The 26,186-nt window shown below is 35.8% G+C and overlaps 1 protein-coding gene across 1 annotated transcript in view; it reads right to left on the minus strand.

Moving 5' to 3' along the window:
* The window catches only part of LOC123525678 (synaptonemal complex protein 2-like), a 104,672-nt gene that overhangs the window by 24,865 nt on the left and 53,621 nt on the right, over nt 1–26,186 (minus strand). The window contains exons 21-30 of the mRNA XM_053538929.1: nt 22,375–26,091; nt 21,503–21,649; nt 20,751–20,837; nt 16,427–16,550; nt 14,655–14,692; nt 9,701–9,756; nt 7,845–7,884; nt 7,300–7,352; nt 6,452–6,617; nt 346–532 (exon numbers count right to left, since the gene is read on the minus strand). Coding sequence (XP_053394904.1) covers nt 346–532; nt 6,452–6,617; nt 7,300–7,352; nt 7,845–7,884; nt 9,701–9,756; nt 14,655–14,692; nt 16,427–16,550; nt 20,751–20,837; nt 21,503–21,649; nt 22,375–26,091 — 4,615 coding nt within the window. The remainder of the gene's footprint in view (nt 1–345; nt 533–6,451; nt 6,618–7,299; nt 7,353–7,844; nt 7,885–9,700; nt 9,757–14,654; nt 14,693–16,426; nt 16,551–20,750; nt 20,838–21,502; nt 21,650–22,374; nt 26,092–26,186) is intronic.

A 26,186-nucleotide genomic window follows, 5' to 3' on the forward strand; every position in this document is an offset into this window, starting at 1 on the left:
TATAAGCATGGAAAGTGTCTTATTCTATGTAAAATACATTCCACAAGTGAAATAATGCCCATTTGGCCCCTGATTTATGCGCAAATGCACTCAAAAAATTTATTTGGGACTTTTTTCTGACTCAACCATTGAAGCATATTTTTGACTGAATTACTGCTATATAACCTCATGGATAACACGGATGGAAAAGTGCCTTTCTTTTAAGGGTGAATATTTTTGAGGGACAAGTGAAAGCAACTGCTTAAACAAAGGTTTTTCTATATTTTATATTGACAGCCTCAAAATGTTCTGAATTCCCCTTGTAGAATGAATCTTGTTTATCTTTCATAAAATGCCATAACTAACCATAATCCTCTCTCTTTCTGCTGTGTTTCTTAGGTGATGGTGGGGTAAGAATATAATCTTCTGCATCTTCATAACTTTTCAACGACCTGATGCTGGGTGTCACTGCTGGTGTATTCAATGACAAGCTGGGAATTGTTAAAGGGCTGCCCACTGGCAGCAAATATTCTTTCATCTTCTGTAATTTATCCTGTAATGTCAGAGCCAATAAAATACCATACTGAAACCTGATGAGCTCATCACCTTATCTATCGCAAAAATGTGCATAACACATTAAAAACCAACAAGTTAAAGGACCAGAACTTTGCAAATATTATTCAACTAGAACCAAAGGATCTGGCACATGGCTGGATTGTTTAAATGTTGAATGATAGAGTTTAATGATTCATTTTAGTGACCTGGAGCTAAAATTATCAACCCTATACTACTTCTTGAGAGTAGCCATAGCAGTATATGGGGTTTTGATGATTTAGGCTCCATGACACTAAAATACAGTCAAATCTCGATATCTCGACTTCGTTGGGACCAAGGAAAAAAAGTCGACAAATCGAGATAACCGAAGTAAGATCAACTTTGGTACGTGGGGTAATAAAGATTTGTATTGACAAAAACACGATTTTTAGACAAAAATGTGTATATTTGTACAAACATATGTTTTACAAATTGATTTATCATGACATTCTGAATTAAATCATTATTCTAACACGATCCGTAGCAGTTGCTATATAAACATATAACGAAATCGCCTATACATGAATCTACGATAAAATATAGCTGTTCAATTCCACCCTACGATTGTATCATGACTGCGAGACGTTGCATGCTGACTATATACCCGACTTTTCCAGTGCTTAGTAGTAGTAATAACAAAAGGACCATGATGGTCCTGAATCGCTCACCTCTTCCCACATGACCCAGTTTTGAGTATGACGTCGTTTTTTCTATTATTTGACATAGTGACCTAGTTTTTGAGCTCATGTGACCCAGTTTTGAACTTGACCTAGATATTATCAAGATAAAAATTCTGACCAATTTTCATGAAGATCTATTGAAAAATATGGTCTCTAGAGAGGTCACAACGTTTTTCTATTTTTATACCTACTGGCCTAGTTTTTGACCGCACGTGACCCAGTTTCGAAACTGACCTAGATATCATCAAGGGGAACATTCAGATCAATTTTCATGAAGATCCATTGAAAAATATGGCCTCTAGAGAGGTCAAAAGATTTTTCTAATTTACACCTACTGACCTAGTTTTTAACCACAGTTGACTCAGTTTCAAAACTGACCTAGATATCATCAAGATGAACATTCAGACCAACTTTCATACAGATCCCATGAAAAGTATGGCCTCTAGAGAGGTCAAAAGTTTTTTTATTATTTGACTTACTGACCTAGTTTTTTAAGGCATGTGACCCAGTTTCAAACTTGACCTAGATATCATCAAGGTGAACATTCTCACCAATTTTCATGTAGATCCATTCAGTGGTATGGCCTCTAGAGAGGTCACAAGGTTTTTCTATTTTAAAACCTACTGACCTAGTTTTTTATCGCACATGACCCAGTTTCAAACTTGACTTATACATCATCAAGATAAACATTCAGACCAACTTTCATACAGATCCCATGAAAAATATGGCCTCTAGAGAGGTCACAACGTTTTTTCATTATTTGACCTACTGACCTACTTTTTGATGGCACGTGACCCAGTTTCAAACTTGACCTAGACTTCATCAAGATAAACATTCTGACCAATTTTTAAGGAGATCCATTCACAAGTATGGCCTCTAGAGAGGTCACAAGGTTTTTCTATTTTTAGACCTACTGACCTAGTTTTTGACCACACATGACCCTGTTTCAAACTTGACCTAGATATCAACAAGATGAACATTCAGACCAACTTTCATACAGGTCCCGTGAAAAATATGGCCTCTAGAGAGGTCAAAGGGTTTTTCTATTATTTGACCTACTGACCTAGTTTTTGATGGCACGTGACCCATTTTCGTACTTGACCTAGATATCATCAAGATGAACATTCAGACCAACTTTCATACAGATCCCATGAAAAATATGGCCTCTAGAGAGGTCACAAGGTTTATCTATTATTTGACCTAGTTTTTGACGGCACGTGACCCAGTTTCGAACTTGACTTAGATATCATCTAGGTGAACATTCTGATCAATTTTCCTGAAGATCTCATAAAATATATGGCCTCTAGAGAGGTCATTAGGTTTTTCTATTTTTAGACCTACTGACCTAGTTTTTGACCGCACGTGACCCAGTTTCAAACATGACCTAGATATCATCAAGGTGAACATTCTCATCAACTTTTATGAAGATCCATTCACAAGTATGGCCTCTAGAGAGGTCACAAGGTTTTTCTATTTTAAGTCCTACTGACCTAGTTTTTGATCGCATGTGACCCACTTTCGATCTTGACCTAGATATCATCAAGATGAACACTCAGACCAACTTTCATACAGATCCCATGAAAAATATGGCCTCTAGAGAGGTCACAAGGTTTTTCTATTATTTGACCTATTGACCTAGTTTTTGATGGCACGTGACCCAGTTTCGAACTTGACTTAGATATCATCAAGGTGAACATTCTGACCAATTTTCATGAAGATCTCATGAAATATATGGCCTCTAGAGAGGTCACAAGGTTTCCTACTGACCTAGTTTTTGACCGCACGTGACCCAGTTTCGAACTTGACCTAGATATCATCAAGATGAACATTCAGACCAACTTTCATACAGATCCCATGAAAAATATGGCCTTTAGAGAGGTCACAAGGTTTTTCTATTATTTGACCTACTGACCTAGTTTTTGAGGCCCATGACCCAGTTTCGAATTTGACCTAGATATCATCAAGGTGAACATTCTGACCAGTTTTCATGAAGATCTTGTGAAATATATGGCCTCTAGAGAGGTCACAAGGTTTTTCTATTTTTAGACCTACCGACCTAGTTTTTGACCGCATGTGACCCAGTTTCGAACTTGACCTAGATATCATCAAGGGGAACATTCTGACCAATTTTCATAAAGATCCCATGAAAAATGTGACCTCTAGAGTGGTCACAAGCAAAAGTTTACGCACGCACAGACGACGGACACTGCGTGATCACAAAAGCTCACCTTGTCACTTTGTGACAGGTGAGCTAAAAAGTACATCAAATTTTCTGAAACAAACAATTTCTAACTGATGAATTTATTTGTTTATATTTTTACTGTAAGAAAATGTTTCAGCCAGTCTACACAGTACATGTACCGGTAAGTTTCAACTTCAACATCAGTGCATCTAGATCTATATCTGGTCGTGTACGTAGTTAACAATTTCTGCGTTGTAGGCACCACAAATGTCAATTAGATTCTACTTTGACAGTAAATAAATTATAATTCATGCTCAAATCTTCTAAGCATAAAGTGTTTACATGTATATGTCGCAATGTTCTGGTGTGTATGTTGCAGTGTCATTATAGGTGACGTGTACTATTTTTAGAAACTGCATAGATATATACACTTTGAATAAAGTATTTACTTAAAAGTCTTCTGATCTTTTCTAACCGAAGATGTTACTGAAGATAACATTTTTACAGCAGTAACTACTTAATACTTAAATTAAAATTTACTGAATATCCGAAAATTTCGTTATGCAACACTTTCCAAGTATGGGGAGGTTTTTATAATAGCATATGGCCAGCCGAATGACGTATCGAGCTAAAATGTAGTGCTGTAAAATGGGAAGAATTGCATGGGTAGAATCAAATAATAATTATGATCCAATAATTTTATCAGTTAATAAAATATGGGCAGTTGTTCTGGTGCGAATATTAAATCACTCGTGCTACGCAATCGTGATTTAATTATTACGCATCCGAACTCCTGCCCATATTTTATTAACTGATGAAATATAGGAACATATTTATTATTTCTTAAATAAATGTTTTTGCTGTTTGTTTAGTACCTTTGTTCAACCTACTTCCTGGTTTCTAATTACCTCTTTTCACAATCTAGTGATCTGTGCAATGCAAATGATGTGAAACTCGCTCATGAATAGGTTTAAAAACTAAAGTTTCATCTTCCTTTGACTGCTGCATCTTGTATCATTTTCGTCTGATTCAGTTTTGACGCAATTCAATACAAATTACTCAATCTACTTGTTACACAGCATACGTTGCAAACAAACAATGATACATGAGCGCCGGTTAATTAAATTTCAGGTCAGAAGCAGGATCATTGAGTGAATTACCCGGTGTATTGTTTTTCGCACCTCCGGTGGCAGACGACAATTGAGTGAATACAAGGGCGCGCAGTTTTTCGCACCTTGTTTGGCAGACGATTAATGTCCATTTGAGATAACCAATGTCAAAATAGAGTAAATTTTAAAGTTTGGGTTTGAAAATTTAGTCGAGATATCCAAATAAACAAATCGAGATATCCTACCCGGCTGTACATATTCCAGAGTAATCATGGAAAAATTGCGGACAAATGCAAAACTTCCATGGAAAGTAGGTACTTTCCATGGAATAGTCCGGAAAAGTCACCTGTTATATAACATGTCCAGAGTGATTGCAAATGTTTTCCACGGACATCTCTGGAAATTACTCTGGACATCTGTCAAAATGTTCATGGAATATTCACCGACACTGCGGAAATGTAGCACTTTGAAAAAATTCTGGTCATTTAACTCTGGAAAATAACTCTGTCATTTTCTAAGGGATTTTAAACACATCAAAAAAAAATTGGCATCAGAATGGGAATACCATATGATCAAGCTCAGCCAATTAGATGAACTGATCTTACAGAGGAATTTTCAAAATGTGTAACTGGAAGTCTGATGTTAACAAGTTGTGTAAAAATTATTGAAACTTTATTATGTGAGGTAATTCAGTTCAAAGTTAATATTGAGGATTCTGGAAATTGCTCAAGTAAGTTTGTTTACATAACTGACCAATGAAACAATACATACATTTGTAATTATGCTAATTAACACATGCATGTATATTTTTACATCAGTCATTATATAGCATAACACAATGAATGCTAAAGTTGACCAAAGGCTTTTTTATAAATAATATGCATATATGAAAACAGATATCTTTAGGTACTTTCTTTGAATGATTTCATCATTATTTAAGTGTAACTAATCTTTGTTCAAAACTGTGTATATGCTTAAAAAATATTCTAATCAGTCACTTTTAACTGGCAAAGATTCATTTGCCTTGTTCATATGTATCATATAGTGTTTGAAACTGCAAAAGTGATCACATGCAATAAAATTATGTTGCTTGTACTGAAGTGTTATTGCTCACTATACATGTACTGCAAAAAAGTCTATAAATCACATTTATTGCTATTGAATAATACTGTCAGCAGAACTTCCTGGACGACTGCGGAATAACTCCGGAAAATTGTTCAAGCCCATCAAATATATGAAATTCATGGTTTGTTCACTCCGGAAAATTGTCCATGGAAAGTTCTCCGGAAATCCCTGGACATTTTTCCGCAGTTTTCTGCAGTATTCGATATCAAGCTCCGGAAAGTTTGTCCGATTACTCCAGAGTCCGGACTTCCATGGAAATTCAAAGACATTCCATGGAAACTTCTGGAATTTTGACAGCCGGGTAGTTGATTTAAATAAAATAAGAAGGGAAAAAATCGGGACCGGGCAAACCCACTCGAGATATCAAAATAACAAAATAACCGAAGTCGAGATAACGAGATTTGACTGCAGGTCATTAAACTTGATCTATCCATATTAAAACACAATCCTACCATATGCCACACCCATATGACTAGAGCCAATGTAACCCTTGAATTGTGGATTCTCATTACAAACAGAAATATCAGCTGCACACTATTGGTATTCATAACTATACAGAAAACCTATGGACTGAAGACATGTTCAAAATACATTTTTTCAAGTTTCTTAACCAGGATATATAAAACATACTTTCAAAAGTAAATACTAATTCAGTGCATTATTTCTGCATGTTATATCTGTTGAAAAGTTAATGGTGGAGCTGTACAATAAAACAGAATTCAAATCTGTCTGAAATGGTATATGACACAGTCATGCTTAATTTGTAATAATATCATACTGACATTATTTTCTTGTTCACTTTGCTCTTCATCTGATAAATCTTCACTCTGAGCACTATCCTCAAGGTTCTGTTCTGGGCTGTTTTTCATCTTCTTTTTGACTTTGTAAGTCTTAGAAGATTTCTTAAGTTTTGGTGTCTTCTTCCGTTCCAGAATCCAACTCTTCTCACTGTGAAATAGACCAATTTTACTGTAACAGGTTTTAAGTCACATAAATACAGTTTTAATCATACAGCAACTTTCTAGCTTTGATGGTGGAGGAAGACCCTGGGAGCCCCTAAAACATTATATCAGGCACAGTGGACAACTGTTAAAAACCCAAAAGCAGAAACCTTGGTAGAACCACAAATATTCTAAAAGTCAATTGAATGGCTTCACCACATGACAGCCCAAGCATTTCTTAAACCTATAGGAGTTACTCCATACTTCATTATTCAATTCACTGGTCATGTTTTCTTTAATATTGTGTTTATAATTTTTTGCTTCAACATGTTCAGGAAAATATTTTTCGAAAATTATGTACATTCTGAAAACATTTTCGTGAATAAAAATACTTTTATTTTCCAGCAAGTTCTGAAGAAAGAATATCTATTCTTCTTTATTTGGAATACAGTTATCTTTGTGATACTTGTAACAATTGCAAATTTCTTTATCATGATTTATCATGAAAATGGAGGAAAAGTGGATCACATAATGAACACTGAAATGACTTTACTAAATCCTACGTAACTTTCTAGCTACATTAGCTCTTCATCAGGGATAAATGTTTTTTAAGTTAACCTGATAAAATAAATTTTAAATCTTCAGATAAGAGTTAGAATACCATTAATGATTGCAGGTAAAACATTTACCTTCTATTTGATATGTTTTGACTGGTGTCCAACACAGAAATAGATTCTGTGCTCTGCAATAAAAATTATTCTTAGAATGTTCAGTTTGTAAAAAAAAAAAAAAGGTTTACCAACCAATTATCACACATCTACTTACCTCAGCAATGAAGTGGTAGATCTTGATAAATGCAAGCAAATGATGAATACTGCCTTACAAAATCTGTTATAATTTTAAAGATTAACTTAAATGTTGAATATTTTCTCTCAGAAATGGATGTACAGAGGCCATCAAACATTCTGACGTGTATGATTTCAGCAAAGCATTCAAAGGACAGAAGTTTTCTTCTACCTGTCATTTTACAATTGTTAATGTCAAAAGAATAACTTATAGGAATACAAGTTTGTAACTGAGACCATCAGTTTACACAAAAATGACAACCTCACTATTAGAAGACTTAACAATCAAGGTCCATCATCAATTCTTTCTGAGGAAACACTCTGACAATATTTAATAGTGAAGACTAACAAAAAATAGATCAGTTTTACTGTAACAGGCACTGACTTACCATTCTGGACTTGCACTCACTCCTTTCATCTTCACTGTCACTATAGAAAAAAAACAAAATGTCACTTCTATTGTGTTCACAAGGTAAAAATTAACAAATTTTGGCTCTTTCAGGGGTCAATCAGGGGTCTCAACTCTGTAACCTATGATTGATTGGATCTGATGGATTCATGAAATCCAAGATCTATTGTTGTTAAAGATATTCTGCAAGTTTGTATCAAGTCAAACCATAAATTAAGTCTCTATATGGCTGCCAAAGCCAAAATAGCAAATTTTGGCCCTTTAAAGGCCATAACCCATGATGGGATCTGGCCAGTTTTTGAAAGGAATCGAGATATTTTGCAAATACAAGCTGTGTGCAAGTTTGATTAAAATCTATTGCAAAATGTGATCTCTATCATGTTCACAAGAAATAGTTTACAGACGCCAACTACGGGCAAAGGATGATCACTTAGTGACAAGGTGAGCTTACAATAAATGCTTTTAAACATGGTAAACTTCTCATTTTAGCACTGAGCAAGAGCTGTCACTATTAGACTAAGTGATGAATGCCCGAAGCATGCCCAAGAATGCTACAGTTGTCTGCGCAAAGTATGCCAGAATAGTATACTATTAGGTATGAATCATTTTGTGACCTTGACCTGAGAGACACGGGTCATAAACATGACACCTTCTCAATATGGTTAACATTTGTGTTAAATTATTTTCAAATCCTTTGATAAATGGCAGTTATGGACCAAACTAGAAACAGACCCTGTTAACCTTTGACTTCTGTGACCTTGACCTCGGAGCAAGGGGTCTGGGTCTTGTGCATGACACATCATGGAGTGTCATGCACAAACCCCAGGTTCCTATCTCAAAGGTCAAGGTCACAGTTGGTGGTCTAAGGTCATGTCAGATCTTGTCCGGCCCATAACTTTGATATGCATTGAATCTTTTTTATATTTGGCATGAAAGTTTTAACTCAATGCTCAAGACAGAAATTCATGTGCAAACCCCAGGTTCCAATCTCAAAGGTCAAGGTCACAGGGCGGGCTCGACATGTTGCCCGTGGGCATCTAGTTAAGATTAAATGACTATGCTTCAAATTCAACCTAGATTTTGTAAAGGCAAGTATTTTGACCTTGTTTTATGAAGAACAAGTAGAAAATGTGGCCACTTGGAGTGTAAACCCAGTATTTTTTAGCGGCCTAGTTTTAGCAAAAAATGACCAATTACAAACTCTATTTACATTTAATACAAAAAAAAACATACTGACCACATTCAATGAAGATTAGATAGAAAATGTAGACTCCAGAATTATTAATCTAGTTTTTGACTGCAGAAAACACAATTTCAATTTTAAATTTTGACCAAGAATTTAAATACACTAACAACATTCTTATCACTTTCATGAAGATCAGCTAGAAAACTTGGCTACACAGTGATAACAAGGTTTTTCTACGATTTGACCTAGTGACTTAGAGGTCACATTAGATTTCATGAAAATGGTAGAAAATGTAGCCTGATATGAAGTATTTCTGCTACTTGAGCTGATCATCTGTTTTTGACCTTAGATGACCTAGTAAGAAATGTGTTTGATATTCTGTAGAGGCAAGCATTCTGACAAAGTTTCAAAGAGATTGAACCAAAATTGTGTTTACACTGAAATGGTAAATGATGCACATCAAAGGGCAATCACAATAGCTCTGACTGAGCTTAAAGTGAAAGAAAAGTGCACTTCACATTCTTAAATAACATTAAAATAAGGAAATTTATGGAAACTTGTACTGAAGTAATATTTAGTAATGAACTTCAGTTTTCGAAGACTTGGGTGATTGAAATCCTCTCCCTTCATGAACTGGAAAATTATCTAACCTCTCAGAATCTTCCTTGTATTTCACAACTTTTTTCTTTCTTGATTTTCTCTTACTCTGAAAAATAGAAAATACCATTCAATCTAGACAAGGTGCTCCTCATGGGCAAACAACCTGTGACAATGATTTTAGGTTTTGGAAAGAATAGTTGCTAATTCAAACATTCTTCATTTATTGAAATTTTGAAGTTACTGTTTGATCAACCTAATTCATAACTACGGGTTTTTCATGAATTGTGTTTTTTTTGCAAGATCCAAACATAAACTATACATAAATACAAAGGACTTTGAAAGTGGTAATAAGATCCAACTGATTTTTAAGATATCTATTAATAGTACAAATTTTAAGGTCAGCAAATTGTATTTTTTCCTGCCTAAAAATTGGGCAACAACAGGATTTCGAAAAAAATAAAAGGCTTTTTTTTAATGTTTTTCACATGGAAACATTAATTTTATGCTAATTAAGATATCCTGAAAGATTTAAAACAATCTATTCACAAAAAACATTAAAAACTGGATTATTAAAAACAAAAAGGTAATTCTATAAAAACCAGGTTTTCAAAGTTTGCATTACATCATCATGTTCCTTTGAAAAACAAGAGGACAAAGATGGCCCTAGGTCGCCCTGAGAAACACACTACAACAGTGTAAACATGTTTGACTTAGTGATTTCATGGAATCAAATATTCTGACCAATTTTCATTAAAATTGGACCAAAAATGTGGTCTCTAAGTGTAAACAAGTATTTTCTTCAATTTGACCTAGTGACCTAGTTTTTGAGCCAAGATGACCTACATTCGAATCTGACCTAAATTTGACCAAGGCAATCATTCTAACTAAATTTCATCAACCTCAATTGAAAAATACAGCCTCTATCGCATACAAAACGTTTTTCTTTGATTTGTCCTAGCGACCTAGTTTTTGACCCCAGATAACCCCTATTCAAACTTGACTTTAATTTCATCACGGCTATCATTCTGACCAAATTATATGAAGATCAATTGAAAAATACAGTCTCTATTGCATACACAAGGTTTTTCTTTGATTTAACCTAGTGACCTAGTTTCTGATCACAGATGACCCATATTCTAACATGACCTAGATTTCCTCAAGGCAATCATTCTGACTAAATTTTATGAATAACCAGTGTAAAATGCAGCCCCTATTGCGTACACAAGGTTTTTCTTCAATTTCACCGGGTAACCTAGTTTTTGATCCTAGATGACCCATATTCAAACATAACCTAGATTTCATATAGACAAACATTCTGATTAAATTTCATGAAGATCCGGTGTAAAATGCACCCCTTATTGCATACACAAGGTTTTTCTTTGATTTTACATAGTGACCTAGTTTTTGACCCTGGATGACCCATATTCGAACATGAACTAGATTTTATCAAGGCAATCATTCTGACCAAAATTCATGAAAATCAATCGAAAAATACAGCCTCAATTGCATACACAAGGTTTTTCTTTGATTTGACGTAGTGACCTATTTTTTGATCCCAGATGACCAATTCTCGAACTTGGCCTAGATTTCATCAAGGTAATCGTTCTGACAAAATTTCATGAAGACCAGTTGAAAAAATACAGCCCCTAACGCATACACAATGTTTTTCTTTGATTTGACCTAGTGACCTACTTTGTGACCCCAGATGACTCATTTTCATCTTGGCCTAGACTTCATCAAGGTAATCATTCTGACAAAATTTCATGAAGATCAGTTGAAAAAATGCAGCCTCTATCGCATACACAAGGTTTTTCTTTGATTTGACCTAGTGACCTAGTTTCTGACCCGAGATGACACATTTTCGAACTCAGCCTAGATCTCATCAAGGATATCATTCTGACAAAATTTCATCAAGATCAGTTGAAAAATACAGCTTCTATTGCATACAAGGCAGTCTGAAAGACAGCTAAATCCCCAGCCACTGCTATGGATAGTGAAAGGGTAAACCCTTGAACTTTAGCTGTGACCTGGACCTTGAACTGACATGGCTGACTCATGAATTCTGTGCAACGTCTTAATGAGGTGATCATTTGACCCATGTTTCATGAAAATCCTTCAAGGGGTTTAGGAGATACAGAGCTCAAACCTTTGACCTTGAGTTGTGACCTTGACCTTGAGTTGACATGGCTGACTCATGAGTTCTTAATGAGGTGATCATTTGACCCAAGTTCGATGAAAATCCTTCAAGGGGTTTAGGAGATACAGAGTGGACACAAAATGAAAGGCTCAAACCTTTGACCCTAAGTTGTGACCTTGACCTTGAGCCAGCATCGCTGACTCATAAGTTCTGCACATAGTTTTGATGAGGTGATCATTTGACCCAAGTTTTATAAAATTCCTTCAAGGAGTTTAGGAGATAGAGAGCAAACACGAAATGGAAGGCTAAAACCTTTGACCTTGAGTTGTGACCTTGACCTTGAGCCAGCATGGCTGACTCATGAGTTCTGCACATCGCCTTGATGAGGTCATCATTTGACCCAAGTTTCATATGAATCCTTCAAGGAATTACGAGATACAGAGCAGACACAAAATGGAAGGCTCAAACATTTGACCTTCAGTTGTGACCTTGACCTTGAGCCGGCATGGCTGACTCATAAGTTCTGCACATCGCCTTGATGAGGTGATCATTTGACCCAAGTTTGATGAAAATCCTTCAAGGGGATTAGGAGATATAGAGCGGACACAAAATAGAAGGCTCAAACCTTTCACCAAGTTGTGACCTTGACCTTAAGCCAGCATGGCTGACTCATGGGTTCTGCACATCGTCCTGATGAGGTGATCATTTGACCCAAGTTTTATAAATTTCCTTCAAGAGGTTTAGGAGATATAGAGCGGACACAAAATGGAAGGCTCAAACCTTTGACCTTGAGTTGTGACCTTGACCTTGAGCCGACAAGGCTGGCTCATGGGTTCTGCACATCGTCTTGATGAGGTGATCATTTGACCCAAGTTTCATGAAAATCCTTCAAGGGGTTTAGGAAATATGGAGCGGACATGAAAGTGTTACAGACAGATGGAAGGAAACCATTCCTATAACACCCCACCATTTGTGGCGGGGGATTAATAAAAGCTAAATGCTGACAGACGACAGACACTGGACACTGAGTGATCACAATAAGTCACCTTGCTCAGGTGAGCTAAAAATACAGCCTCTATCGCCATAATCAAACTTGACCTTGATTTCATCAAGGATATCATTCTGACCAAATTTCATGAAGATCAATTGAAAAATACAGTCTCTATCGCATACACAAGGTTTTTCTGACCCATATTCGAACTTGACCTAGATTTCATCAAGGCAATCATTCTGACTATATTTTATGAATATCCAGTGTAAAAAGCAGTCCCTATTGCATACACAAGGTTTTTCTTTAATTTGACCAGGTGACCTAGTTTTTGACCCTAGATGACCCATATTCAAAGCTGACCTAGATTTTATCCAGACATACATTCTGATCAAAATTCATGAAGATCCAGTGTAAAATGCAGCCCCTATTGTATACTCAAGGTTTTTCTTTGATTTGGCCTAGTGACCTAGTTTTTGAACCAAGATGACCCATTTTCAAACTTGACCTAGTTTTCATCAAGGCAATCATTCTGACCAAAGTTCATGAAGATCAATAAAAATACAGCCTCTATCGCATACACAAGGTTTTTCCTTGATTTGACGTAGTGACCAAGTTTTTAATTCCAGATGACCCATTTTCGAACTTGGCCTAGATTTCATCAGGGTTATCATTCTGACAAAATTTCATGAAGACCAGTTGAAAAATACAGCCTCTACTGCATACATAAGGTTTTTCTTTGATTTGATCTAGTGACCTAGCTTTTGATCCCAGATGACCCTTTTTCAAACCTGGTCTAGATTTCATCAAGGTAATCATTCTGACCAAAATTCATGAAGATCAATTGAAAAATACAGCCTCTATCGCATACACAAGTTTTTTTTTTATTTGACCTAGTGACCTAGTTTTTGACCCCAGATAACCCATTTTCGAACTTGACCTAGATTTCATCAAGGTAATCATTCTGACAAAATTTCATGAAGATCAGTTGAAAAATACAGGTGTGCATACACAAGCTAAATGTTGATGGACGACAGATGATGGCCGCCGGACATCGAGTGATCACAGTAACTCGTGAGCTAAAAAGGGTTATGTTTTTCTGTCATACATATCTGACTGCATGCAATCACGCTATTAAAAAGTACAGATACAAAAGAGATGCACAAGTTTGGTCATGAAATGGAACATAATGAGACTGTAGATTAAAAATATGTATTCTGTTTCTAGCATTGCTGACCTTGACACTAGTGACCCATATGCAATCTCAAACATGCAAGCAAGCTATGTTTGAAAACCTGGTTAAAAACTGAGCAGACGTTTAAAATAACTGCTATTTCATATGAAAAACATCCATCAAAATAGTTTTTTCACAATAAATTCAAAACCAATCAAGACATTCTGAATATTAACAAAAGTTCCTATTTATACCATCTTGTAAGTTCTTTGGAATGGAATACTTGATCAGAAATTGTCTTAAATAAACAAAGAAATCAAGGAAAGACCTTGTTATGGAAAAGGCGGTCATGATCAAAAGTAAAAAAGAAATCAGTGAAATACTTCAGAACACTTCCTATTTGTCAAGACATTAACCCTTATCATGCTGGACACGACGGATTCTGCCTTTATGATCTGCACTGTTTGCCATTCAGTCAGTATCTTTTTGGTATGTGCACTCCTTTTAACAGTTACTGGTTCTGTCCAAATTGAAAGATGGACAAGTTCATTATAGAAATTTAGCAGGGTAAAGGTTAAGTTTCAGGTTTGGTACTGAAACCTACAAATGGTAAAAAAATCAATGAAATTTAAATTCAAACTCAAGAAAAACTTATGCTTTATGATATTCTCTTATAAATGAAATTACTATATAGTGTAATTTTACCACTTTGCATTTCCCTGTCTGAGAGTCTCCACCACTATCTGTTGAATAGAATACACTTTGTATCAATACTATTAATAGCATTATATACTGATCTAACAAATACATCAGTTCTTAAGAATATTAAATTTTAAAACATCCCTTGCCTAGTGGGAGGAACTAATTCGTTTAAGCTGTTTTAGCACAAGGTCAAAGATGAATGCTCGCTAGCAAAACTAGATGTCTGTCCATAGGGCACTGAAGTGTGACCCCCACTCCTGACACAGTATGCATATTTGTTGGCCAAATCCTACATGTCAAAGGCCATAACTCTGGCCTGGCTATGTGAATTCCCAATTTAAACAACATGTGCATAACTTCACATGCTGAATAACAATCTACTGTAATATGATAACTCTTGGTCAAATACCTTTTGATATATGCACAACACAAATTCAGACTGGCAGACAGGTGGAGGAACTAGGGAAAATCTAAGTGCCCCCACTCACTCTAAAATATTTGGGGGCAGAAAAATAGAATTTTTCATTCAATTTATAAACTAGAGTTGTCACAGGAGTGACGAATTATACCCCCACAATATGGCCTTGTCACAGACCTATGCAAATGTAAAAGCTGAACTTGCTTGACCTTTGACCAACTGACCTCAAAATCAATACAGGTCATCTGCTGGTCATGATCAACCTTCCTATTAAGTTTCATAATCCTCGGTCCAAGCGTTCTCAAGTCATTGTCCGGAAAAGGTTTAAATGTTCCGGGTCACTCTCACCTTTATCCTTTGGAACTGAAAATAAATACGGGTCATCTGCTGGTCATGACCAACCTCCCTATTAAGTTTCGTGATCCTAGTCCAAAGTGTTCTGAAGTTATTGTCTGAAAACCGTTTAAAGTGTTCCAGGTCACTGTGACATTGACCTGTGACTTACTGACTTAAAATTATCACGGGTCATCTGCTGGTCATAACCAACCTCCCTATCGATTTTCACGATCCTAGGCCCAAGTGTTCTCAAGTTATCATCCGGAAACTATTTAACTATTTTGTGTCATTGTGACCTTGACCTTTGACCTACTAACTTCAAAGTCAAAACTGACCTGCATTTTTTCATGTCACACCTGTGTACAAAAAATATGATCCTAGACCCAAGCATTCTCAAGTTATCATCCAGAAACCATTTAACTGTTCAGAGTCACTGTGACCTTGACCTTTGACCTGTATTTTATGATGTTACACCTGTGCACCAAAATTTATGATCCTAGGCACAAGCGTTCTCAAGTTATCATCTGGTAACCGTTTTACTGTTCAGGGCAACTGTGACCTTGACCTTTGACCCCAAAGTTGAACTTGACCTGTATTTTTTCATGTTACACCTGTGTACAAAAAATTATGATCTTAGACCCAAGTGTTCTCAAGTTATCATCCAGAAATCATTTAACTGTTTCGAGTCACTGTGACCTTGACCTTTGACCTACTGATCCCAAAGTCGAACTTGACCTGTATTTTCTATGGTTACACCTGTGTACCAAAAATTATTTAAATCGGTCAAGCCTTTCATGAGTTATCATCCGGAAACCATGAAAACCAACGGACCAACAGACCAACCGACCGACAAGCTCACTCCTATATACACCCCAAAACTTTGTTTTGTGGGGGTATAATAACATAACTTTTATCATACATTAAAAACTTCTAAACACTCATTTTCCTGCATTAATTCAAAATATTCCTTATGGATTGTAACCTTAAAATTTTCTATCAATAAATAAGAATCATGACATACCTGAATCTGTTATTTTACAAGACTGAGGTGTCTTTATTACACTGATGTTGAGAGGTTTGTAGTGTTTTCTCTTTCCGGACCCAACTTTTGGTGTACTTGATATAGATCCTATTATGCATGGGGTCTGCAAAATTGTTCATACATTGCCATTACATTTGGTAATGATTATCTAATTATCTAAATAACAAGAGCGCCGCCAAGCGGGGCAATAAACGCCCAACGGGTTACATCAGAGGATGGGAGCAAGATTTAAAGAACTTGACTGTTGAAACCCAAAGGACAGAAACAAAAAAAAGAAATTAAAAAAAAATTAAAAAATTTCTAAGTCCACAAAAAAATTCTTACCAGGTAAAGTTATGTCAAAATACATCTAAAAATTGGGTGTACCATCCATGTTGTACCACCGAAAAGTGGTCTCGGATTTTCCCTACTGCCAATAATAAAAAAAAAGTTTCAAAACTAGAAAATCCTTTTGTAAAAAAGCTCATGTCTCCCCAAATGCAAAGTCCTATAGGCAAGAAGTCAATAGGGGTCAGGAGCGAAAGTCCAAGAGACACTGATGGTTGGCGCAATAGGGATCATCTACTTGGCATGTCCAGTCATCCCGCTAAATTTCAACACTCTTGGCCTAGTGGTTCTCAAGTCACTGTTCAGGCTCCTGTGACCTTGACCTTTGATCAAGTGACCTCAAAATAAATAGGGGTCATCTACTCTGCATGTCCAATCATCCTATTAAGTTTCAACATTGTAGGTCAAGTGGTTCTCAAGTTATTTCCAAAAAATGATTTTACATGAACAGGCCCCTGTGACCTTGACCTTTAATTGACTGACTCCAAAATCAATAGGGGTCATCTACTCTGCATGTTCCATCATCCTATGAAGTTTCAACATTCTGGGTCAAGTGGTTCTCAAGTTATTGATCGGAACTGGTTATCAATGTTCAGGCCCCTGTGACCTTGACCTTCAACGGAGTGACCCCAAAAACAATAGGGGTCATTTACTCTGTATGAACAATCATCCTATGAAGTTTCAACATTCTGGGTTGAGAGGTTCTCAAGTTATTGATTGGAAATGGTTTTCCATGTTCAGGCCCCTGTGGCCTTGACCTTTAACAGAGTGACCCCAAAATCGTTAGGGGTCATCTACTCTGCATGACCAATCATCCTATGAAGTTTCATCATTCTGGGTCAAGTGGTTCTCAAGTTACTGACCGGAAATGGTTTTCAATGTTCAGGCCCCTGTGGCCTTGACCTTTCATAGAGTGACCCCAAAATCGTTAGGGGTCATCTACTCAGCATGACCAATCATCATATGAAGTTTCAACATTCTGGGTCGAGTGGTTCTCAAGTTACTGACCGGAAATGGTTTTCAATGTTCAGGCCCCTGTGACCTTGACCTTTAATGGAGTGACCCCAAAATCGATAGGGGTCATCTACTTTGCATGTACAATCATCCTATGAAGTTTCAACATTCTGGGTGAAGTGGTTCTCCAGTATTTGATCGGAAATGGTTTTCCATGTTCAGGCCCCTGTGACCTTGACCTTTGAGGGAGTGACCCCAAAATCAATAGGGGTCATCTACTCTTCATGATCAATCATCCTATGAAGTTTCAACATTCTGGGTCAAGTGGTTCTCTAGTTATTGATCGGAAATGGTTTTCAATGTTCAGGCCCCTGTGACCTTGACCTTTGACGGAGTGACCCCAAAATCAATAGGGGTCATCTACTCTTCATGACCAATCATCCTATGAAGTTTCAACATTCTGGATCAAATGGTTCTCTAGTTATTGATCGGAAATGGTTTTCAATGTTCAGGCCCCTGTGACCTTGACCTTTGACGGAGTGACCCCAAAATCAATAGGGGTCATCTACTCTTCATGACCAATCATCCTATGAAGTTTCAACATTCTGGGTCAAGTGGTTCTCTAGTTATTGATCGGAAATGGTTTTCAATGTTCAGGCCCCTGTGACCTTGACCTTTGACGGAGTGACCCCAAAATCAATAGGGGTCATCTACTCTTCATGACCAATCATCCTATGAAGTTTCAACATTCTGGGTCAAGTGGTTCTCTAGTTATTGATCGGAAATGGTTTTCAATGTTCAGGCCCCTGTGACCTTGACCTTTGACAGAGTGACCCCAAAAACAATAGGGGTTGTCTACTCCAGCAGCCCTACAACCCTATAAAGTTTGAAGGTTCTAGGTCAAATGGTTCTCCAGTTATTGCTTGGAAATGAAGTGTGACGTACGGACGGACGGACGGACAGGGCAAAAACAATATGTCTCCTGGGGGAGACATAATAAGCTATTTATAGTAACAAAAAAGAGAAGTAATTAAAAAAAAAATTATTGTAAGAGAACAAAAAGGTATCTGCCAAATAAAAACAAGAGCACTGCAATGCATAGCAATATACACAAAGCAAAGTCATATATAACCTTTGACCCCTAAGTGTGACCTTGACCTTGAAGCCAGTCATTCAAAATATGCGCTCTGCACGTCATCTCAGTGTGGTGAACATTTGTGCCAAGTTTCTTTGAAATCCTTCAAGCAGTTCAAGAGTTACAGAGCGGACACAGCAAAGTCATATGACCTTTCACTCCTAAGTGTGACCTTGACCTTGAAGCTAGTCATCCGAAACAAGTGCTCTGCACGTCGTCTCAGTGTGGTGAATGAACGTTTGTGCCAAGTTTCTTTGAAATCCTTCAAGCAGTTCAAGAGTTACAGAGCGGACACGAAACACTCATATGACCGTTGACCCCTTAGTGTGACCTTGACCTTGAAATGAGATATCTAAAACATGCACTCTGCACGTCGTCTCGGTGTGGTGAACATGTCAAGTTTCGTTGAAATCCTTCAAGAGGTTCAAGAGTTACAGAGCGGACATAAAATTGCTAACGGACGGACGGACAGACGGACACCGGGACCATACCATAATACGTCCCTTTGGGCGTATAAAAAAAGTGATATTTTGTGGATAGGCAAGAAGTTTGCTAAAATACTTAATCACATGTTGGTAGTTTCCGTTTTGGCATAAAACACATGAGACACAGGGTCGTACTATTTCATACATAAATGGAAATTACTGACCACTATTTATATCCTACAGTATTTTTGTAGTTTTATTTTCTCCTTGTTTCATGTTTTATTGTAATATATTTGTTTCTGTTAAAACACACGCTAAAATGACTTCACATTAATGGGCGATGACGTCAATTTGTTTTAATGTGACCAAAAATGAGCGCTACTACAATTTTGGTTGCGGTTTTATCCCGCTACCCAAGTTAAAGTGTATTTCTGACAATCATAGCATCTTTATTTTATTCCAAATCACGTCCAGAGGATGTTCATGTGCTACACAGAATAGTCCCATTCATGAACAGTGCGGATGAATTATCAATGAACAAGCAGTTCTTATTCAACCTATATCCACTCACACTGACCATTTAGATTATATAAGTTCTATCAATGATAAGGTATTCCAGCCCATGGTTACATCACAAGCTGGGTCAGGCAGAGTTCATCTTAGATATGAGGCACATTAAATTTGTATTTGTTTCTTCATATGTATTTATAGACTGGCATTTAAACAGAAAATAAATCTACCAAATACCCACAACCATCAGACATTTCAAGGCTTTGATTTCTTCTGTTTTAGATTAAGGAATTAATTATTAGAATCCAAATCATGTAAAGCAAACTCATACAAAATCGGTTATATATCGTTGGAATAATTTCCATGGGCAAAATGAACTTACACCTCTTTTCTATGTATTAATAAAGTTAAAACACAATATTTCTATACATCATTTGTTAAATATAATATAATATGAAGTTACGGATCTCAATATTAAATATAATATAATATGAAGTTTTGGATCTCCAAAATGAAAGAACCTTCAATTCACAGCAGCTCTTGAAACAGTGGTTATAATTTCACGCCACATTGCATGCTTTTTGTGGGCAGCATCCATGTGTCATACATGCATCTCAGTATGACACATGTGAAAAATCGTAACCAACCAAGCCTACTGACCTGTCATGTTCAACCTTTTAGGGTCAACAAATTTCATAGGAATCAAAATGCAACAGTTACATACAGCTTTATCAAAAGGAAAAACATTTCTACCATAAATTAATGACACTGAGCTAAGATGTTGATATATGTCTTAGTCACACAATTTCAAGCAAAAGCTGTTTAAAACCTATTGAGGAACTCTTTTAATGAAAACAAGGGAGTTAAATTCAAAGGGAAGCTAACATTCAATTTAATTGTAGATTGCTTCCCTTTATCAATATCTTTCCTATTAATGGAAGAAAATACCAACCTTCATTTCTGTAGTGTCATCCTCAAAGTCATCATTGACAGATATATTGAAATCCTGATCAAACTTTCCTCTACCAACACTTATTTCCTAAAAATAGAATTGATTATGCTATTTAAAACCATATTTGGTATGACAGTCCACAGGTGTCAATAACAAAATGTTTCACTATTATTACCACAGATACTCGGAACACGTGTTCTAAGCAAAGTAAAATTGAGGACTTATTAAAGCTGTTCTATCTTTTGTTACCTAGCCCGTCCGCTTAGCTCAGTAGGTAGAGCGTTGGTCTACGGATCGCGGGGCCGTAAGTTCGATCCTCGGGCGGGGCTATGTTCTCCATGACTATTTGATAAATGACATTGTGTTTGAAATCATTAGTCCTCCACCTCTTGATTCATGTGGGGAAGTTGGCAGTTACTTGCGGAGAACAGGTTTGTACTGGTACAGAATCCAGGAACACAGGTTAGGTTAACTGCCTGCCGTTACATGACTGAAATACTGTTGAAAAACGGCATTAAACCCAAAACAAACAAACAAACAAAATCTTTTGTTACCAACATCAAGTATTTCAGCATGAAACTACTGGAAATCAAACATATCTTTGATGGAATTAAAACAATGAAAGAAAATTTCGGCTATGCAAATGAGTAATGGTTATTTAATACCAACAATTTCTAACTGTTCCAATGTTTTCTTTTGAACATTAATAAATACACATTTATGTATAACACGAGTAAACCATATTAAAATACCTTGAGAATTTTGCTGAATTGACTGATGTTGTTTTCTTCAAAGGAGGAATCAATTATAACTGTGTCATCTTCCTTACAAGATACCTGGTTAACCATACTCTTATTAAACGAATCTAACGAAGGAAAATCTGTTCTACTTTTCTTTTCCTAGAATATAAATGTACATTCAAATCATAACCTGAGATGAGCCATAGTGACTAAGAACACAACAAACAAGAGCTGTCCATAAGACAGCACACTCAACTGTTTTCAGTGCTTGACTCTGAATTAGAGCTTTGCCAGTAAAAACTTTATAAAACTTTAACCAAAAAATTCTAAGTTAAAAAAGGGGCATAACTCTGTCAAAATTCAATTAAGAGTTATGGGGATTGTTTCTCCTGGTGTAGACTTTGATAGTAAATATCTATTTTAAGTTTCACATCAAAAGCTTTCACAGTAACAGAGATATCTGACTTTATCAAAAACTTTAACCAAAAAATTCTAAGTTAAAAAGGGGCATAACTTTGTCAAATGCAAACAGAGTTATGAGGATTGATTCTCCTGGTGTGAAATTTGATAGTAAATAATTATTTTATGTTTCAAGTCAATAGCTTTGATAGTAACAGAGATATTTGACTTCATCAAAAACTTTAAGCAATGGCAACACCGGCACGAGTGCAATAGCTCCACTTTTTCTTCAAAAAGTTGAGCTAAAACCAATTATCATTTTTCTTGTGGCTGTTAATATTCACAATCTATTAACATTCTATTAGTGCATGCATAATTTGAATAAATATAAGTGCCAATTACATTATATTAACAAACAATTTTTTAAACATGAAATTTATCAGTAGTTTATTTGGTCAGTCCTGGCAGGTTAAAAAATCACTGACCTTTTCGACTCTGGGTCTATTGTTTTCTTTTCTGCTGTTACTATCAGTCTGTTGGCATTTTTCAGTTTCAGTTCTGTACCATCTTTTTGTTTTCTTATCCTGAACAAGATTTGTCTTTTTAGATTTAGACTGCTTTTGGTCACTTTCATCTTCAAGATCTATGACCATTTCTTCTGAGCTATTTTCCATTAAACTATTTGCTTGCAGACTTTTGTCCTCATTTAATGTCATTTCAGTTCTTGATGTTCTATCTTTGTACTTCTTATTGGTCTTACGAGACTGCTTATTTTCCTTGCTTTTCAAAAATGAATGTTCCATTTTTTCTGAGGAAAGATTCCTACTTTTCAAAATAATTTCATAATCCTGTGAAAAACTTTCTTGAGCATCCATAGGTGAGCCTTTTAACTTCTCTACTTTAACTTTACACTCTTTTAACTTTGAACTATTTTTTTCAGTTGATTTTAGATGTTTACTGTTTAATTCTTTTGATATGTCTTTTCTACCTATTCTCTCTGAAGCCATCGAGGCATTTTCACATTGTGCATCAAAGTCATATGGATCATATGCATGTTCTTTTGCATATGGTTTCTCACTTTTCTTTTTATTCAAACTATTTGACTGTGACTTTAAATATGACATCTGGAACACCATACTTTTGCCTTTTGCGCTGGATACTGTGTGAATGCTTTGTTTAGATACAGCATAGCTATCATCACAATCCATCCTTTCAAAACTGTTCTTCATTGTGTATGTCGAATTCTTTCCTTTCTTCTTATCTTTACTTCTCCTTTTCTTATCTTTTACCTTTTCCTGTAATTCCTCTTCATCCAAGTCTTCAGAACCATTAAAAGGTATAACAGCCAATTGAGATACATTAACTATATCATCAAACTGTATTTCATTTTCTTCCCTGTTACCATTTAACTTTTTACCTAAATTTCCAGACTCCTTTCTGAAAATTTCTTTATCTGGTGAATTAATCTCTTCTTCAACAACCATTTTTTCATCACTATGCATAGACAATTTCTCATTTTTATTCAATATTTCATGCTGGTTATTACTTTCAAAACCAGCCTCACCATTTTCAATTTTCATCTCTGATCTATCTAATCTTGACTTTCTATGTGTGTTACCATTAGCACTGCTCTGAGCAGTTCTTTTTTGGTTAGATTTTTTTTCAACAACCTCCCATGTTTCAGTCTCAGCTATAACATTATTTTCAGAACCCTTCCTTGGACCCTTTGGTTTTCTTGCAGTTTTCTTAGATTTTTCTTTATCTGTAGCAATATCATTACTGAAATCCTCATCATTTTTGTTTTCTCGTTCTTTTGATAAAGTCTGAAAACTATCACATTTTTTTTCATTATAAGTGTTAAATGAACTATTTTTCTTTGTTTCTGAAGAGAAATCTTTGCTCCTTGTTTTCAAAGATGACCTCCTTTTGCGTTTGTATGTATTCCAGCAGCCATTTTCCATTTTGTAACGTCTAGCATTGTAACTATCATCACTTTCTATATACAGAGAATCAGATGATTCAGAGCTGGAAAATGAGGAAGAGACAGGATGGATAATTTTACTAGCAACATATTTTTCATCAGCTGAATTTTCTCTTTCTTTAGTTTGTTTACAGCTTCTAGTGCTCTGCTTATTGTTCCATTTTCCTTCAGCTGCAATTTTATTACTTTTTGTGTTATCTTCTCTTCCATAATCAATTTTCCCTTCTATCTCTGTTGTCTCTACCTTGAACAGTTCATCCGATGTTTCTGGACTTCTTATATCAAGTTCATCATTTTCAATTATTTCAGAAATATCATCTATTGATTCTACAGTTTCATTTACATATTTCGTACCTTGCACAGCAAAAGGCTGATTGTCTTGTGATTCACTATTTGGCAAATCAAATGAAACTCTGGATTTTCTTTTATTTGCATCTTTCTCTTTTACAGAATCCGAAGAGTTTTTACTCTTCTTCAGACTTGATTTTATTTTCTGTTCATTCACGTAACACTTGCTGGGACTATTCTCTGGAGTTTTCTTTGTGAGACTCTTCTCTGTTGGTGTATGGTCTGATAAGGGTGACCCAGACTGGACTGAACTTTCCTTGCTCTCATTACTAGAAGACGGTGAAGAAATTTCTTCAGCTTCAATATTCTCAACTTCTTTATATGTCTGATTTCCCCTTCTTCTCAAACTCCTTCTACTTTCTGTGGCATTATCAATCTTAATTTTACTGACTTGATTTAAATCATTGCATGTAACATCTTTTCCCCTTTTAGGTTTATCTGTTTTTCCAATTCTCCCCTTTTCGCTATCTTTTTGTTTTGTTTCTTCATTATGCCTGCTGGTATTTTTCTCACTTTGTTTATGTCTGTCTGATTTTTCTACATTATCATTTTTCTTATAGTTCTTGTCTACTGTTTCATCTCCAAAACAAACATTTTTACCTTGTTTAGGCCTGTCTGGCTTTTCAGTCATCTTTCCTTTACCAACTGTTTGTTTTATTCTTTCATTCTGAATGTTTGCATGTTTTTTACCCTGCTTAGATCTGCTGGATTTTTCAATTTTCCCCCTTATATCATCATTCGGGTTTATGGTTTCATCAAGATTATCATTACATTTGCCCTGCTTAGGTCTGTCTAGTTTTTCAATTTTCCCTCTTTCATCATCCTTCAGGTTTATGGTTTCATCAAGATTACTATTACATTTGCCCTGCTTAGGTCTGTCTAGTTTTTCAATTTTCTCTCTTTCATCATCATTCAGCTTTAGTGTTTTATCATGAATAGTAGAACCTTTACCCTGTTTAGGTCTGTCAGATTCTTCCATATTTCCCTTTTCACTGACTTTATGATTTCCTGTATCACATTTGCTGTTCATCTTTGATCTTTTATTATTTTTATTCAGATTTAAAGTCTTTTTATTCTTTGCTAATTCTGGCTTACCAAAGTCAGGATCTGGGTCTGAAAAGGTGTACAAATCACCTAAATTTTCATTCTTTCTACCAGACTGTGACTCTAATCTTCCACTTTTTGCATCTGTTTCTACTTCAATCACTTCAGACCTGTGTTCCTTATTATCTAGATCATGCAATTCTTTTAAAGATTTATCAATATCTGTAAAACTCTCCTTTCTCTTAATTTCACTTCTTCTCACACCACTCTTTACAGCATTTTCCTTATTCTCCGAACCTGAATCAGCAACATCTTCATCAAAAGCAGAAATGCTCTGCTTGTCCTTGTCATCCATTTTCTTTGTGTCTGTTTTATCTGAAATTTTAATGTTTTTGGATTTTTTCTGCTTCTTGCTTTTCAAATTAGCCTTAGATTCACTTGTCTCTTCTCGATTTGGTGGTGTATAAGGTAACACTGGATTTTCTAAACTATCAGGGATACTATCCACCACTTCATCCATACAAAGAGAATTAAAACCAACGTTTGTTTCTTTTGCATTTGTGCTATTATTTTTGTTATCTTTTTTCTCTTCTTCAATGGTTGTTTCATCTTCACTCTCTTCTTCCAAAGGCTTTAAAACCCTATAACTATGTTCATTATGTCCTAAATCATTTATATCCAGTTTTTTTTTTACAACTGGCTTGTTTAAAGTTTGTTTAGATTCTGCATATTTCCTAGCCCTTCCTTTAAGTCTCTGAAGTTTCTTTGTATCACACTTTTCCTCTACAAAACTTGCAGATCTGCCATCTTCTGCATCTGTCTGAAGAAGGGTAAAAAATACAATGTATGATATGAATTTTCTTGTAAAGTAGAAAGTAAAACAGTAAGAAAATGGGGCATATGAACCAATTTTCTTAAATACTT

The sequence above is a fragment of the Mercenaria mercenaria genome, chromosome 3, assembly GCF_021730395.1.
Source record: "Mercenaria mercenaria strain notata chromosome 3, MADL_Memer_1, whole genome shotgun sequence".
Lineage (NCBI taxonomy): Eukaryota > Metazoa > Mollusca > Bivalvia > Venerida > Veneridae > Mercenaria > Mercenaria mercenaria.